This window comes from Solea senegalensis, linkage group LG1 (assembly GCF_019176455.1).
Source record: "Solea senegalensis isolate Sse05_10M linkage group LG1, IFAPA_SoseM_1, whole genome shotgun sequence".
In the NCBI taxonomy this organism is placed as follows: Eukaryota; Metazoa; Chordata; class Actinopteri; order Pleuronectiformes; family Soleidae; genus Solea; species Solea senegalensis.
The window spans coordinates 10179873-10198325 of record NC_058021.1 but is presented as its reverse complement, the minus strand read 5'-3'; the positions used below and the strand labels follow the sequence as shown (position 1 = coordinate 10198325).

Sequence of the window (18453 nt, the reverse complement as noted above, 5' to 3'; positions counted from 1 at the left end):
TGGCTCATCGGTTGCCTTTGCATAATAAGTAAGTGTTACAGTTTAAATTGGACTACAAATACCAGACGACACAAGACGTCATTGCCTCTTATGATGGAAGAGTGTACTCCTTTCAACAACAGTATTCTTTACTCAGTCATGTGAAAGGACATCCTCAACTACATTTTCCACCAGACCAAACCGATAGTGTTTTTCTTTTCTACTGGCTCTAGTGGGGAGTTATAAACTGCGGTGAAGTAGGCTCCGGCTGCTCGGTAAGGTGGAGCTTGTCAGCTAGCTCAAATTAGCCTACAGTTACCAGTAGATTTACGGCTTATGTCCGAGGTTGCCCTGCCAGGTAGATCAACTAAAGCTGGAGGCGCCGGTCAGGCACAATGATTTGGCAAGTGCACCCATTACTGAGCATTGACGGTGGTAAATAATTTATCCGGTTTGGGAACAAATCAACTCCTTTCAACGTCTTTGTTTGCGTGCGCGCAGCCTGGCTGGTTTGGCCTGTTTCATTGTCTCCGAAGATCGTAAACACACCAGTTGTTTTGGCTAGTTAGGCTAACTTAGCCCAGTTCGTGTAAACACAACCCGTTAGCTGTCTACTTCAGATTATCCCTAAACAAAACTATCAAAAACGAGTATGGCGCAACACGACTCATCTCATGTAGCCAGCTCTCAAAAGGCACTTATGTTGGAGATGAAGAGCCTCCAAGAGGAGCCTGTCGAGGGTTTCAAAATAACACTGGTGGATGAAGCTGATTTGTACAACTGGGAAGTGGCCATTTTCGGACCCCCGAACACCCATTATGAAGGAGGGTATTTCAAGGTAAGAACCTTTTTTTGCAGCTTGTCTTTGGTACAGCTGCCACTCCAACTATACCACGTCACAACAGCTACATGATCTACAAGTAGTAACACAATAAAAACACAAGAAAACGCCATTGGATCACAGAGGTTCAAACATGTTGTTAAATATGTATAATGTACGGGTTGATTCTTACAAAAAAAAAAAAAAACCACCGTTACCAGCTTAAGCATTTCCCCTTTTCCACGTCTACCTCAAGATATCGTATATGGGATCATATACGATAATGCAGCACACTGTCATAAAAGGCACCCACAATAAGTTAAATGTGGCGAATTTCCATTCCATTAACCAGATAATAGATCACAGAGAAAGATGTTAATATTCCACTCAAGTGAAGCCTGAATCAACTATTTAAATGGCCTCGAAATGTCATCAGAAACGATGGAAACATGACAGAAGCACAAGCACATTGCTCCTCATAGATTAGTCATTTGATTCATGCATATTTGGATCCTACCCTGCAACCCCAGGAACAACACTCCAATATGTTTTATGTAGATTACAGTACCTGCTTTAAACTCTAGTTGCATATCTTACATATAGCCTAAGATTTTTGTTATTCTCTACAAATGTTCCCTACAAATAAGTGTCCTAATAAATAAAGTTTTGTAACTTTGCTCTCATTAGTTAATATGTTACAGAAAGCTTATGAATGCAAACCAAATTTGGTAGACTATGAACAGAAAGCTCAGCCGAATTGTGGTTATTTTGGTTAGGAAAAGTGACAGGCAAATGTCATAACATCTCATGCTTACATTGCACATAGTGATATGAAAGAGTTGTGTCCCTATTGTAAAATATTCAGGCTAGCTCCAAAGCTATTCTGTAATTTAAGTACAGTGCTAAAAGTGCCACTAATATGAGACAGTGTCGCCCACAATATCCAAGTCTGTCATAAAAATACCAAAATTATAGACACAGTGTACAGCCAAATTAAAAGAGATCTTTATGTTCTAGGCTCGGATTAAGTTCCCCATAGACTACCCATATTCTCCACCCACCTTCCGGTTCCTCACCAAGATGTGGCACCCCAACATATATGAGGTAAAGTATCATAGCCTTGTTCAATTTTATGTTGCATCTTACGTCCATTTCATGCTTTCATGCTTTATTTATTTAAATGGCTGCCCTACAGTGGGCGGATAATAAAAGAGAGTTTATTTATTCTGTTTTAGAATGGAGATGTCTGTATTTCTATACTGCACCCCCCAGTGGATGACCCACAGAGTGGAGAGCTGCCTTCAGAGAGATGGAATCCCACCCAGAATGTCCGGTTAGCATAACTACTCATTATCTCTCCCCTTATGTGTCTTTTTGTTTGTGTTCCTGCCTGCTTTGTACTCTTTCAGCCACGTGACTTGTTCCCTTATCACATGACATTTGTCTTCCCCGGAGACTAATTCCCATAAACCCAACATTGAATCTATTTGTGGGAATTCAACACCACATGTGTAATGAGATCTTTCTTGGCAAGAGGCCATTGTCCTTTTGTTTGCCCATTCTTCATTATTTCTAGGACTGTACAATGTATAGACATCACAGCTCAGTATAAAGTATTAAATATTTAAATTCTTACCTTTTTAAAAATGAAAACAGCCCTTCTGTAACAGATGACATGAGTTACTTGTAGAAAAAAATAACATGAGCGACATAAAATAACTGCAACTCCTACCTCCATATATAAAAGCTTATCTTGGCCTCAAAATTGCTTGATTTCCTCCATTCACAAGAGTTAAATTTGATCTTTTAAGCCTGCCCCCATCCATCCTACCTGTTGTTTACCTGTAAATAATATGCAGTTTTCAATTGCCAAAAAGTGATTACAAGTGTTGTTTCTGCCTCAAAAATTAGTTGATTTCATTCCCAAAGGTTTATGTTGATAGATTATATATCACCCATGCCCTTTTACCTGTTAAAATACCAGCAATGCACTAAACAATTGATGTTATTAAAATGCATTTTTCGCTGGGAAATATGTGAAGGTACCCGAGTTGTTTTATTTAAGTCTCCCAAATATGTGCCAGTTTTCTTGGCCCTTTTGAGATTGTAAATTTAATGCCTTTATGGACTCTTCATAATACTAAATCAAACATTTAAAATTGTGTCAGCTCAAAAATAATTCTGATCGTTGTCTTCGTCTATTTTAAATAGTTACCTCATAACAATTCCATCCATCTTCTACCGCTTTATTCTCCACATGAGGGTCGTGGGGGGGCACTGGTGCCAATTCCAGCTGACATGGGTCCTAATAACAATTCATGTGCATTAAACATTTCCATCTTTAATACAAGGACACTCATTTTTATTCTTTCCTCCAGGACCATTTTACTGAGTGTGATCTCGCTGTTAAATGAACCCAACACCTTCTCTCCTGCAAATGTGGACGCTTCTGTCATGTACCGTAAATGGAGGGACAGCAAGGGCAAGGACCGCGAATATGTGGAAATCATTAGGTAAAATGTCAAACAATATTATCTCAGTGCACCAGATCTAAAGAAGGTTTTTTCCCCCAAAGAGTATTGTTCTTATTGCTGTGTGTGTTCTTTATCCCTCCTTCAGGAAACAGGTCTTGGCCACCAAAGCAGAAGCAGAACGTGATGGCGTCAAAGTTCCCACCACACTGGCTGAGTACTGCGTCCGCACACGTGTCCCAGCCCCTGACGAAGGCTCTGACCTCTTCTATGACTATTACTATGATGATGATGATGTGGAGGGTGGAGATGGCGACTGCTGCTACGATGAAGATGACTCAGGGAATGAAGAGTCGTGACATGCTTTTTTTTTGACAGTAATGCTGTCTCGCTGGCATATGCCATCCCCTTTTTTTCTGCCTGGGTTGCCAGATATTCAAGGTCTACAACCTTGAAAGATTTGAAGCTTCTCACTACAATGAAAATAGCTGTTTTTACCTAAACCTCTTAATTATTCTTGAGGTTTAAATCAATGCGTCATTGTGGAAGGGTCATACCTAGTAAGATTTGCACCAGCACAAAAGTTTATCCAGTTTTTATCACCACATAAAACCTTACTTTGAGAGAATAACTTAATCCTTTGAGTTTTTAATTCCCCTGTATGGTACAAGATATTGTCGGTTTAATATCATTGTCCACAACAGCATCATTTGCACTGGTGCAAACACTTCCAAACTTTTCTCAATCCCTCTCTCTTTGCATATGTTTATTTCCTTAATTGTAATTGGGTCTCACCAACCAGTACTTGGTCTAAGTGAATGACTAAGGAGGAGGACTAAATGCAGCCTGGTTGTGTTGAGCAATGTGCTGCAAAAACATGGAATCTGACGTTTCAGTTTTCACAGTCTGTCTTGATTCAACAGGACGGGACATGAATTGACACAAGACTGTGTTTTCAAAGTTCCTGTGCATGTCAGAACATCTTTGAAAGCTTTGTGTCTCTTATTGATGGACAATTTGCCTACTTCATGATCTTATTTCAGTTTGATGACAAAAAGGCACCTGTGATGATGAAGAAAGTGTGTCCTCCAGACCATCTGACGAGCTGAATCAGTGGGTCTAAATCTTTGTGAACATTTTTGCTAACATACTGATATTTGCTGTGTTTCCTCTTGTTATTGTTGGATGTATTTCTTTATTATTTTGAGTGTGGGGTCATGTTATTTTAAGTAGCTCAGATGTAAGTCTTGTAGGGTGACCAAGTTTCTCAGCATCGGCTGGTGAGTGGGCAGAACTAATTACTGATCCAAGCTATATTCCTCCTCATGTTTGCTCTCTGAGCAATCCAAAGGAGCCAAAGACCTACACCAGTGTAAAAGAACACCCAAAGCATTTTATGGCTGTTTGTTGTACTCGTCTTTTTTTTTTTTTTGCTCTTGCAGGCTTTGTTATTTATTTTATTTTTTCTTTGGTTAAACCATATGCCTGCAGTCTCTGATTGAGAATTAGATTGGATTTTCAAAACAAAAAAGCCATTGTAGGGGAACGTGTTGGTCTAAAAGTTTTTAGGATTATTAGAGGGCCACCATGTTTTATTTTCATTTCAGTTCTTTGTGTTAGTTGTTTTGATAGCAGTTTTAGAGTGTTTGGGTGTCTGTGTATTCTCGCATAAGCAATTTTGATGATTTAGTTTACTTAAATTGGTACTTCATAATAAATTTCTCAGGACAATGAATTACTTATGGCAAAATTCAAACAGGTAAATACTTCCCTCTGTCAGTGGTCTTCACTCTTGGTTTACAGCTTCAACGGGAACCTTAACTGACATGCACATGTAGCTGTATTGGTGGTCACCATGTTGTTTTACTCACCTGCATTTATTTTTTATTTTCTGCTATTTAAAAAAAAAATAAAAAAAATGTATCGGAAAAAGAAGGTTTAAGCTTTTAACTATTTGGAGAAACAACTGGGTATTTTCGGTCTTGTGAATGTGAGCAGAAGAGCCACAAAAACTCGACAATATGGATGCTATGTTTTTATACATTTTATATAGACTTCCCAAAGTTCAAATTACACATTTGAGCTTTGTTCTTTGGAACTGTGTATTCCATTTCATACTCCACTGAGATTGAGGATAGAAGAGATAATAGTCAAGGAATAAGCTCAGGCAGTGTGAAATAGCTCTGAGACATAAACTGCCCCAGAGACATGATGACAGTTTTTAATAGACTTTAATCTCTTTGTTCAACTTCAAACTGTGAAGGGCAGCATTGCACCTCTTGGTGTACAGCCTGTTGGAAATTCTTGGAAGAAGAAGAAGAATCAGTTGTCAAGTGGAAACACTAAAATACTGAAGAAAGTTCACTGTCAGTGTATGAAAGTTAAAATACCACCAGCTGAAAGAGTTAGGCAGCTCTGTATTCCAAGGGCCTGCATCTTCCTAATAAGATTTAACATTCTAAGTAGGTTTTAGACCATTAAATATTTGGATTCCTACATTTTAAATGGCCTCACATTCACACTCGGTTACAGACAACATGAGAGTTATAAAAAGTGGGATAGTGTTTCATATGTAGAGCAATTTAGGTTTTAATTAGGTTTTAACCACAAATGTATGGACTTTGTTGTCACTATTCACTCATTAATTTCTGTAAATGAATTAAATAGAAGGCCCCACAAACCAATATAACACATTTCTTCAGTTGCCAAAAAAAACTACAGTTCTGCCCTCATGTTTAAAAAGCTTATTTTGATCTCAGAATGACTTCATTATCTGTGCTAATGCTAAATGACAAAATGACATGTAATCTGTAGAATACAGCAATTGTACAAGAGGTCAACCATTCAAGTATTTAGTTACTCATTTATTTATTTAATTAATTAATTAAACTTCTCATTTACAACACTGTAAAGCATTTCAACATTTTGAGATAAACAAAGAATAACACAACAACAAAATAAATCAACAAAAAAAAACCTCATGACTCAAGACTTCAAGTAGTCTGTGAGGTCATTCTTTAAGCAAAACATCATTAGGTCCAATTTCATGTTCTCTATTATTACACCATAAATAATTATATTTTATTGTAGTAAGATCCCTGTATTTTCTTTTTAACCATTCCATAAAGTATTTCCAGAACAATTGAGCATGAGAGCATGAAACTAAGAGATTGTTTTTGTAATGTTGCTTTTACAAAAGATACATTCAAATTACCTTGAAGCCAAGTCTTAATCTTATAAATATGGTGGAATGATAGATATCATTCATGATTTTGAAGTGGATTTCTTTAGTCTTGGGTGGAACTGGGTATTTATGGAATTTGGTTCTCAGTTTGGATATGTTGTTCAAGTAAGTCCATAATGTTTTTCCTATAAGATTGAGCAGGGATTAAATCATTTTGTTAGAGTGGGTCTCATTAATTCATTTATTTTATTATTTTATTACATTTTTAATAATTAAAATCAATTCCATTTATACAAAGTGTGGGGATTCAGAGTACCAAGATTCCATGTTTGGTATGGCACCAATAAGAAATTTAAATATTTTGAGGTCGCACTCAAAGTTATATTTACGACCAAAAAAACACAGTAAGGCTATACATCCACATTTGTATCTGACAAGTCCATCCACCATGTAAGCAACTCTATAGCATTTTCTTGAATGAATTGAGTCAAGGCGTCGCATGGTGATGACGTCAGTCAACACCCCGCTCATCTTAAATCATATGGTAACAGCTTTCTGAACAAAACAGGAACAATAAAATCACCAACACTAGTTATGTCTGTAAATTATGCCGCCGGGCTTTCGCCGTATGCAGACAAAGGCGTCTGCGGACTTCCTGAGGTAAGTAAAATACACCTACCTACCGACTTGGCTCTAATTAGCTAACGTAGCTAGCAGGCTAGCTGAGAATGTCTCGTTTCCGTGCAGTGTACAGGGTATAAAGTAAAGATGGAGAAGATATATCCATTCTGGAAACGATGTAAAGATACTCATCTACCCTTCATATGTAAGGTTGTACTCGCAAGTCCGGGGAATGTTCACACATCGACGGTTTTCTTAAATATATACTATGTACGTTGTATGTTATTTATTCTATATACCGAAATCTCAAGCTTTGTGGATGATGTTCAAAGACCAGAAAAGGGCTGGAAAAGGAGAATAAAGTTGTAGAAGTAGAGAAATTTAGTAGTTTTTGTTCTGTGAACAGCTCATTTGCAAATTTCTTATCCATATGAAAGTATTTACATTTTGTACGACGCTGAACACTGTGATGGTGTTATGACTTGCGATATATAAAAGCAAATACTTTAATAGGAAGTGTTAATGTCTTTCTGCCTCAGGTTTGCTGCGGTTGTTATTGGAACACTGGGTTATTTCCAGTCTAGCTTTTCATGCCTTTGTCTCAGTGCCCCCTTAAAATATTTTCTTCTACTCCTGAATAAAAACATCCCTTTCTACCTGAGTTGTATTAGTATATTTGATAAATTAAATAAATGTAATGATTTAACACCAGTTGCAGTGTATTTTATTTATTGCAATTGTTTGCAAAGATTATTTAAAGAAGTTATCCATGATGTTAAATTCTTGACTAAACAAAACTAGCACAAGGAACAATCTACATGTACAGTATCATAGTTAAAGCTGTCAATATTTATTTATCTTTTGGAATATATATGTTGATACTGTATGGTGACAACAATACATTTTTGATACATTGTGCAGTCCTTTATAAAGTTGTACATTTCATTTGTGTAATTAGTTTTTGGGTTCTTCATGTTCATGATCTGAAACACAATTATTATTATTGATGAATGAATGAATGAATTCATTCATTCATTCAATAAATAAATAACAACAGCAGCAATAATAATAGCAGTTCATTCAAAACCAGTGACATGAGACATCACACAGAAACAATCTTACAATGTGTAGACTTTTTTTTGTTGTTATCAGTCTTTATATCATTAAAGAAGTAATGCTCTGATCTTAAGTTCAAGTGCAAGCTATGTGTGATCAAGTCACTGTCTCTACTTATTTGGGGAATATGATTTTCATTCTTGCTGTATTTTGTGTGTGTGGCAGACATTTGATAATCCAGAGGAGCTAAAGCTGAAGGTGGAGACTCTAGCCCAGTTGATTAAAGAGTCTCAATACCTAGTTGTCCACTCTGGAGCAGGAATCAGCACCTCAGCAGGAATCCCTGACTTCAGGTGAGACATAATCAAATGCAAGTCACTGAAGGTTTGTTTTTCCCTCACAAATAGCGACAGCTGATGTTTAAATCAGCTGGGTAGAAAACAGTCAAACCTGCAATCAAATCAAAGGCTCGACTTTTAGGCTTTTTCGTTCATTCATTCATTCATTCATTCATTCATTCATTCATTCATTCATTCATTCATTCAGTCATTCTTCTTTCAGCTACTTCTGATTAGGGGTCTCCACAGTGAATGTACTCAAATTATTGGATTATTGGTTGTTGTTTCTTTCTTAGCAGGATAATAATCACGTCTCCTTGGGTGACTGCCAAACCATTGCCTCAGAGTGCAGGCAGTCAACACAGTTGAGCACTCTGAAATCTCATTTCCACCCGAATGTGTTGCTGATTGTCAGAAAATGTACCGAAATGTGTTTGCTTTTACAACAAGATAAGCAATAAATTGTGCTAATCCCCCAGTCAGTTGCCATTATACACCACTTCATAAGAAGAGGGTACAATGAAATGACTTCATTAAAGGAGGTTGACGACAGAGAGGTTAGATGACCATTTAAATCATATGGCTTCTGTCCAACATTATCTATGATCTCAATCTATTTCCACTGCAATGTGGAAATACAAGTGTATAACAAAAGTGTACTGACCTTGTGTTGATTTCTTACTGCACCTCTGCCATATGTTAAAAAAAAATTTATTTGTGAAGTTTTAAGATTTTTTAAATAGCTTTTAAATAGCTGCACCCGTCGTTTTGTTCAAATTGAATGTCTTATCTAGATTTTTGTGACAAACAAATTGGAAGAACTCACTATTCTGTTACGCTAGTATTTCTAATGGTGTCAAAAACAAATGTATATCCTTTTGTTCAAGTCTGAAATTCACATTTTCTTAACTTTAAAAACATGTCCAGATAAACAATACTGTATATCTGCATGACTCTTGCAGCAGATGTCCATGTCCCAAGTAATGCAACTTAAATATGTAGTTTCGTATGAATGTTAAATCTGCCTACCTTTTGAGCTGAACAGATACCATGAAAAGGACAACTGTGTCTCTGACAGGTCAGAAGCAGGAACATTGAGATTATTTCAGTTATTCTGAAGACTGCTGTAAATGCTGAACTGGACAAAGTGTTTCTCCTGCTCAGCCCAGTAAGAGACTAACTAGACAGTACCATTTTATGTTTTTGTCAGCCTTAAAAATATGGATCACTCCCATGTAAATAGCATCTATCTATAGTGGAGTTACTGTTTGCCTGGTGGTTTAATGAATAGTCAACTGTTTCATACTCTGACTATCTGATAATTAAAAATCAAAGTTATCCAGTTTCTTTTTAGGATTTTTCTATCGGTGCTCTAATTATAAAACACACTGTTACATGTAGGACTGTGACAACTCCTTTTTCAATCCTTTAAATGGAACAAAATGGTAAACTTAATATTGCATTAAAATCAAGCCGACACTGTTTTACCAAAAACAGTATGCATAATGCGTTGCAAACTGAACTACATCGCTCTGGGATTTTTATTTATTTTTATTTTTAGTCAAAGCCAGGTTTTTTGAGTATCAGAGTGATTATTGCAGTTTTAAGCGGTGCTGGAACAGAACCAGTGATGAGAGGGGAGAGTGAAGAGAGAGACTACATCGCTCTGGGATTTTTATTTATGCTGCAGATTTTTACTTTGTAGCTCAGTTGGCTGCTAAATCAGTAACATGCAAGTTCACTGATTTCACTTGCAACCAGGCACCTATTGGACAATGAAAGCTGCTGGGATTGATTTTTTCCCTCTAAATTGGAACACCATTTACAATCTGACATCATGGTCTATTGAAGTTATCGATTTTCACTAGGGGTCAAAATATCGATTTCGTGATATATCCTGGTCCGTCCTTGTGCAATACCTATTTACAATATTTTAATTATATAAGTACACAGTCCTTGCCAGTTTCACTTGCCGGGTTAGTGATACATTCATTAATAGTTTAAACCACTTCACAGTTTATTTTACAAACATGGATGTAAACTGCACTTTGAGTGCGTAGTGGATGCATTCAGCAACAATGCCATAACTCTAATCTAGTCTTCCACTATTACTTAGACATAATGACATGTTAGTTTTAGCTCCTATTTTTTTGTAGTACCACTACTTGCCCAGATGGGGGTGCTACCTGTCTGTTATTTGCCAGGAGCAGCGCTCTTTAAAATGAATTTGCAATGTGTATCTTTATGGAAAACAAAATTTGCTACTGACATCAGAGATATGAAAACTTAAACTTAGACTTGTGAATGACAGGCGTTTTCCTATGTGAATTCACATTTGCATGCTTGGAAATGTTGTACGTGAATAATATTTGATAGCTTTGCCTGTGAGGCAGGTAGAAGCGACCTTGGATGACAATATAATTAAAGCTAAGGATTTTCATCAAGCAATAAGTACAATTTATATTCCCACTATTGCTACATACACACATGCACACACACACACCGATGCACATGATCCAGCTATGTGTAAGAAATTCAGCGGCTTGCCCCATTTACCAGCCTTACAGATCATCTGTGACTTTCATGTCCTGCAGCATCTCTCATGGTGATAAGCATGTAATAAATGATGTAGGTGCCTCTCCATTAATGCTGGAATGTCTTTGAACTGGTATTGGCTCAGCAGGCGGTGAAATATACTGGCAATGAGACATGGGGCTATTTGAGTTCACACAGAAAGCAAGAGATGAGACTGTTGTGGCTGCATTTGAAGATACAGAAGATTATTTCCCTTGTTTGATGTGTAAAGATAAGTTGTGTGTCCTTGAAGTAATTTGCAAGTGTCAATACCAGTGGTGACGGCAGCACCGTGTTGTAGATTTAAATGCATTAGAATCTTTGCAGTGTTCTGCTGTCCCAATTATTGTTAGTAGGCTCAGACCTGCAGCATGTTGTCAATTTGGTTTTCAAAGTTTGTAGAACTCCTCTTACTCAGCCATGAATACAAAATCACACATCTGGTCTTGAGTATTCACCAATATTTTCTGTTTCAGGGGTCCAAAGGGGGTGTGGACATTAGAAGAAAAGGGCGAGTCACCTCACTTCAACACCACATTTGAAGAGGCCCAGCCCAGCTTAACTCACTTGGCCCTCCTGGGCCTGCAGAGGGCCGGATACCTCAAGTATCTCATAAGCCAGAATGTGGATGGCCTGCATGTCCGATCAGGATTTCCCAGGTAATAGATTCGAATCAGGTTTGAAACTGATGAATTGAGTAGGAGGTGGTGCACCCGAATTAACAAATTGATGTGCTGATGATTACATTTGAATCAAACTTGCATAAGTCAATTTATTTAATTCACAGAGCTTATTGGAGTCCATTTACTCACCATACATTCAACAACGTCCAAATCTCTAACTTTCCTGCCGCATCAGCAGACAAAAAATTCATATGTAGATGTGCCAAGTTGTAGCCACTGTAGTCTCTAGGCGGGTTGATGTCATGTGAGTAACACATTAGTACACAACATGTTACACATAGTAATGTAAACCGTGATCCACAGCAAACCTATATTATGTACAGCCACAAATGGACACAAATTATATAACAACATACATATAATCAATAATTAGGTAATCGCTCAGCTCAAAGTGTTCAGAAAATGCCTCGAATTCCTCCTTAAAGAAAACAAATTGTTTATTTGTTGGGGTTTTATGAACACAAATAATAAAGAGAGCTTTGTTTTAAACCAATTTGTTCAGCGAAAAGTTGCGATTCGTCGTTTATAATAAAAAGCTGCATGTGATAATGACTGTAAAAGCCAGTCATTGCACCACCTACTGGCTGCACCTTCAGTACACCTTCAGTAACATAGTTTCATTTATGTGAAGCTTTCAGAGTGTGGTCTACATTTGCTATACTCTAACATAATAAATTATTTGTGTATTTTATTTAGATCCAGACTTTTTTTTGCTGGAGACCACTTCATAGCTTTTTATTCTCCACCACTGTCGAAGCAGCAAATTGGCAGCTCTTTGAGGAAAATCATTGAGACAGCAAACAAACTTATGAAGTAAACTGGTATATGCGCAAGTTCTGGGTGGAGCTATAGAGCACATAAATAAGAGTAGTTCAGAAAATTTATCAGAGCAGAAGTTTGAGAGAAGTACTGAGAAAAACTTGTGTTGATGAATCCTGACATTAACATTAACTTGAACAATGATCTAAGAGAATATTGTGTTTGTGATCTTTTTCCCTTTGTGGACTTTTCCCCCTTCTTTCTCTATTAGGGATATGTTATCAGAGCTTCATGGAAACATGTTTGTGGAGGAGTGTGAGAAATGTGGCCGGTATGTTTGCACCCATATATGCATTAAACATCACCCATCACATTATTATTATTTTTTTTATTTCTCCCAAAACTCTAATCTTTACAAGCTGCTGTTCTTAAACAGATTATTACTTTGGAGCAATTTAATGAGGTATAACACCATGAGGTGCATTACTTTTCAGTATATGCCAGCCTGTACTGCATTTTAGCTTTATTGCATCTGGTGGGAGTTTTGGTGCACAACTTTGGCATACCAACATCTTAGACCTTGTTCATACCTGGTGTTGACATCCATCCTGAGTAATCTGTATCAATCATATTCAGATTGGTCTGGTCTGTGAACACTAGCATTCTGAGTGCACCCTTAAATCTAATCACAGAAACCACATTCAGAGGTGGTTTGGGGATTCACGTGACTACATTCCTGAGAATGTATGAACGCAGTCCCTCCTCAGGACAGATTAGAGACCGCCTCATCAGCTGACATCATCTGATCCACAGCCGTTACACTTATGTCTGTATGTCAGTCTGTCTCGCTCGCTCTCTCTGTCACTCACACTTAAACACAAACACACTGACATCAGACACATATGTACTGCCAGACTCCTTAAAGCACCATTTTGTGCACTAACAGTCATTGGTGTGTATTTGGTGTGCCCCCAAGACAGAGCCCTGGGGCACACCACTGCTGACAGGGGAGGGGAGGGATTGAAAAAAGTTGAGTTGAACGTATTGATTGCGGCCAGAGAGGAATGAAATTGTTCATAGAGGTTATTGTCAGTGAGATGATTGTGCACCTGAAGAGCAACTATTGCTGCAGGATATTGTTGAGTGTAGAGAACGGAGTCTGTGTGTTTCCTTCAGCAATTAGTTACTTATTAATTCAGATACTAAAAACACAGTTGTTGATTTATGAAGCTGAACATCTGCAGCCAAGTATGGAATTCGATGTGTGTTAGACTTTTTAAGAAGCAAACAACACTTTTTAAAAAGCAAATTAAATATCAATTTAATCATTCAAAAATATTGTATTTTATTGTTTGAAAATACATTTGTTCTTTGCACTGTGTTTTTTTATTTGTGAGCGGGCGTTAGGAAGCCGACTGCCGATTAAATCAAAATTTTATTGGCTTTATTGTTTTTTTCTCCCAGGCAGTATGTCAGAGAAAAAGTGATCGGTGTGATGGGCCTGAAGCCAACAGGACGTTACTGTGATGTGGTCCGCTCCAGAGGACTTAGAGCCTGCAGGTAACACGTGTGGTTTTGTGCATTTCCATTTATATAGTTTAACTTCACACATTTATTGTATTATGTGAATCCTTTTGACAACAGAGGGAAACTAATTAGCACCATTCTGGACTGGGAGGATTCTCTGCCCGACAGAGACCTGAACAAAGCAGATGAAGCCAGTCGGTGAGGCATACATTGCAGTTTGTGCCCTTTTATATTATATTATTGTTTCTTTTTGTTTCATTCAGCAGCTGTTTTAGCACAAATTACACTGTATTTCTGTCTATCATGGTGTCCTCTGTTTCATGTTAAAAAGCGCAGGCCATTGGTCAAACTGTGAATGTCCCCCTGATAACTGAAAACTGTAAAGCCTCTCATGTGTCAGTATTTCCTCTCTATTAGCCACAAAAAACATTTCCTATTTGTCTACAATTAATTAGCTTTGCGTCTCATCCTGATGTGTGCTCTGTGCAAGCCGCCAGTGAGAAGAATTTGAGTCCTACTGATGGCAAAAGTCATGAAAGTATGATTTTCTAGCTTGATTTCTGCTGTGATTCAGACGAGACATTGTTTCATATTGCAATTTTGATTTGAGATTCAATAATTGTTCAGCCTTTGTCCTCAAGACTAACATGGGAAATTAATTGGAGAAAAGAGAGTCAAAACTGAACCGTGATAATTCTCCGGTCACCACCTCCTGCAGCCACTGTCGTCCTGATGAGTTGTTTTGTATATTAGGAGATGAATTGTAGGCGATTATCAGATAAAAGAGACTGAATAACGGTTGAAGATTAATGTACGACTCGTCTCTCTGCTGTTGGCTCCCAGACGAGCAGACCTGGCACTGACCCTCGGCACGTCCTTGCAGATCAAACCCAGTGGGGACCTTCCACTCCTCACCAAGCGCAAAGGAGGGAAAGTAGTCATCGTCAACTTGCAGCCTACCAAGCACGTGAGTCTCATACTTGCACCTCCACCGCACACATATTTACTGTATGGAAGCCAAGATTGCCACTTAAATTACTGAACACAAATCAGAGGCTGGTAGAAACGGCGGTTATTATTTTAAAGAAGTCAACTTCCTGCTTTTTAGCAACTGCGTTGTCATTTTCTATCTTTCAGGACAAGCACGCACACCTGCGCATCAACGGTTATGTGGACGAGGTTATGAAACAGCTGATGGAGCTGCTGGGATTGGACATCCCAAAATGGGAAGGACCGACTGTCTGCGAAGGCTCTTCTGCCACATCTGAGGCCGATGTCAAACCACCACGTGCAGTGACTGCAAAGGGAAAGATGAAAAAGGAACTCATTAAGGAGCAGAGGAAAAGAGTGGCATTGTCATCAATGGATGATGGGAGCATTAAGGAGGAGGTGGTTTCAGTAAAGCGTGAGAAAGCAGACTCTAGCAGTGATACATAAAGAGAAATAGCCTTAGGTGTTTTTCTTTTTCACAATAACACCTCAACACGAACCCATCCAGGAACAAAGTTTACAAGCAAGGGTGCTCAGTTTCATCACCTTTACAGAGGATGGAGACCCTTAACGTCCACCAGCCTCTGGAGCACACACTTGTATTGTATTGCTTTGGTTTTGTCAATCCTAGAGTAGTCGCACTTCTGAAGCTTGCTCACTCACTCCAGTGAAGTCTCACAACTTGATCTGCTCACTTTATAGGAAAGATGTTTGTTTTGCAGATTTTTTTTATTATTATTTCTGGTTAAAACGTTTACCTAAAAAAAAAAATGACCAATGCTCAGCCGGCACTATGACTGTTTCTCTCTAGAGCGAGGATTTAATTTAGGTCAACGCAGTGGAATATGGAAGACAGGAGCCTTTTTCAACAGAGCCTTTTGTTTAAACATGTGAGGTTGCTGCACCTTATGAAGAGCATAATTCATATCCATGTGCTGCTTTTGATTGGACTACAATCACACTGTACATTCCTTGGAACATGATTTTATCTCAGGAAACAGCATTGTAGATACAGAAAGTCATTTTACAGTTTTGTTATATGTAAATATTTTTTATTCCCATTAAAAATAAGTACCCCTGTGCTGTGGTGTCAATCAGCTGTTGCCTACTTGCATGTCAACCAGGGTTGAAAAGAAAAATAAGAGGGAGCATGTGTGATTGTTTGTGCCATAAAGCCTCCATAAGCATAACCCCAACCATTTCTGAGGTCAAAATCTACTCAAAGGTCGTAAAAATATTCATTACACACGGCTGCACTGAGAATGAAAATGATGATATCTACATTATTTTTACAATGTCTAGTGTTGAAGGAGAGAAGACTTTCCTCCTCCTATTGTTACTCTCAATACAAATACCATAAAATTAAATGAAATTAAAGTCAAAAAACATTTGTATGAAGTATTCCACCCTTAAGCTGCTGTGGTGACAATTTATCCAGTCGACACAGTTGGTGTCGACTGGGAAATGACCCAGTCTATGACCCGTTAAATCTACGCCTCCAAAAAATAAAGTCTTATTTATTACAATGAAGTTATATGGTATACAGCTCCTTTAGCCAATAAATAAAATAAAACTAAAACGGACAGGGAATTAAGGAAATAGAGCACAAAAGCAGCAGCAAAATCAAGCAGGAAGAAAAGTGTTTCCACTCAGCCACACCTCCACCAGGCGCTGTTATAATTATCAACCACAAGCCTTATCACATGTGAGAAATCGCTATATCTATTAGACTGATATTAAACTATTGATCATTTATAGAAAAGAAACACAGCATTTGAACAGATATTTTGGTGGGTATGTAATTCCCATTTGTTTTTCAAAGTTTTGATTCACATCTGTCTCATTCGGTTCAGCGTGTGTTCGGTCCAACAGATGAGCCGTGAAGTCTTAGGCTCTTCTGAATAGTGAGGATGCAGAGAAATGAGGAAGAGCACCAAATGGTTTCTGTTCACTGACTCTAAGATTATAAATTGGAAACCATGAACTCTATCTACAGCTGCTCGTTCTTTTAACCTCGGTGCCAAGAACATTGGTTAGTCAGGCAGTCGACAACAGACCACCACTGGCTGTGAAGCCAGAGAGAAGGGACAACAGTCAGCGTGGCACGACTTAAGTCTGTGCTGTGCTGCAGAGGGGCTATAAGGAATGAGTCGCATGTCTGTGGCGAGAGAGACTGGAAGACTTTCTCCCTCTATGGTCTGATGACGATGACGCCAGAATCAAACTTCTCAGCTGTAATTTAAAATGCTGCGTCTCGAGGAAAGCAGGCACAGTTCATTAACTATTTAACAAACACACCCTGCCGCAGAGCACTGTGGCACTTTCAAGTAAGAAATTGAGAACAATGAAGAGCGGCAAGAAGTCCAGACTAATCTAAGTGTCAAAAACCACTTGGACTGGGTTGAGTTGAGCTCATAAAAGACTGTCACACCAGAGCAAACAAGGAAATCATTTACTGAATCACAGAGTGGTGAGTGTTTGGAAAAAACAAAACAAAAAACAGAATACTTAAAAGCAGTTTGTAAATCTATAGCCACTTTTAGACTGTAATGTTCCTTAAAACTAGGATAAACTGGCCAGAAAGTAGACAAATCTGGCCTAAATTCAAGAAAGCTGAAATGGTGTAATGTTAGAAGACAAAGTTACAACTTAAACAGTGTTCATTTTTTACGTCAAACTTGCTTGTCAAAATTGTTTCCTATTAGGCAGAAATGTAAGAAAAATTTTAAAGATTTTTTACTTCCTTTCTTCCTTAACAAGCAAGTGCACATATGTACCTAATACTGTAGCCAGTGAGTTTATTTTCAAATCAGTCAAATTCAATGCATTTCCATTAAACCGGTGAGAAAGTTCATTTGTGAGCTTTATTTTCAAACCTGAAACCTAGGTATTGTAATGATTCTTGGTCAATCATTATAATAATTCATGAAGTCATGAAGTGTTTCATCACATAAGATTAGTTTTTAAGATAATCACTTACCACTCTTTGATCTTAAAAAGAGGAACATCAAATTGTCACGGTGCCTCCAAGACACATGCACTTTAATTGTAATTTGACTAAGTCATGCTGTGCAGCAGCACTAACAACTGAATCCAGATTCGTCACCACAGTTCTTGACAGAAATCAGTCTCTAGAGACGCGGTCTTCCTGTTCGTGTACCCATTTTTATTACCCACGGTTCAGGACTCGTTGCACCTACAAACATGAAAACAGCACATTTACATTTGCTTTGTCTGCTTTCATGTAGCGCTTTTGCTAATCTTCACATTCATCCAGGACCTTTCTATCACACTCTTGGTTTTTTCGTGTCTTTATCACTGCGTTTATCACTAATTGTTGGAACCAGGGATCTAAATAGCAGCCCTTAGATTAGCTAATATCCATCTTCTATCGCTTTTTCCTCAGGTTACGGCCATGACAACATAACATCGCAAGTCCAGAGGCGACGAT

The 18453-nt window shown here is 38.0% G+C and overlaps 2 protein-coding genes across 2 annotated transcripts; both read left to right on the top strand.

The window, feature by feature from the left end:
- The first annotated feature begins 67 nt into the window (after nucleotides 1-67).
- On the top strand, nucleotides 68-5214 carry LOC122780712 (ubiquitin-conjugating enzyme E2 R1-like). Its single transcript, XM_044043900.1, has 5 exons — nucleotides 68-817; nucleotides 1817-1903; nucleotides 2035-2132; nucleotides 3178-3312; nucleotides 3419-5214. Exons 1-5 carry the CDS (start codon nucleotides 632-634, stop codon nucleotides 3627-3629), a joined length of 717 nt encoding a protein of 238 aa, XP_043899835.1. The 5' UTR covers nucleotides 68-631; the 3' UTR covers nucleotides 3630-5214.
- A 1736-nt stretch (nucleotides 5215-6950) lies between these two features.
- On the top strand, nucleotides 6951-16084 carry sirt6 (sirtuin 6). Its single transcript, XM_044028269.1, has 8 exons — nucleotides 6951-7114; nucleotides 8357-8484; nucleotides 11520-11702; nucleotides 12757-12816; nucleotides 13950-14045; nucleotides 14130-14210; nucleotides 14856-14979; nucleotides 15150-16084. The coding sequence occupies exons 1-8, from the start codon at nucleotides 7049-7051 to the stop codon at nucleotides 15447-15449; spliced, it is 1038 nt and encodes a 345-aa protein (XP_043884204.1). The 5' UTR covers nucleotides 6951-7048; the 3' UTR covers nucleotides 15450-16084.
- The last annotated feature ends 2369 nt before the right edge of the window (nucleotides 16085-18453 follow it).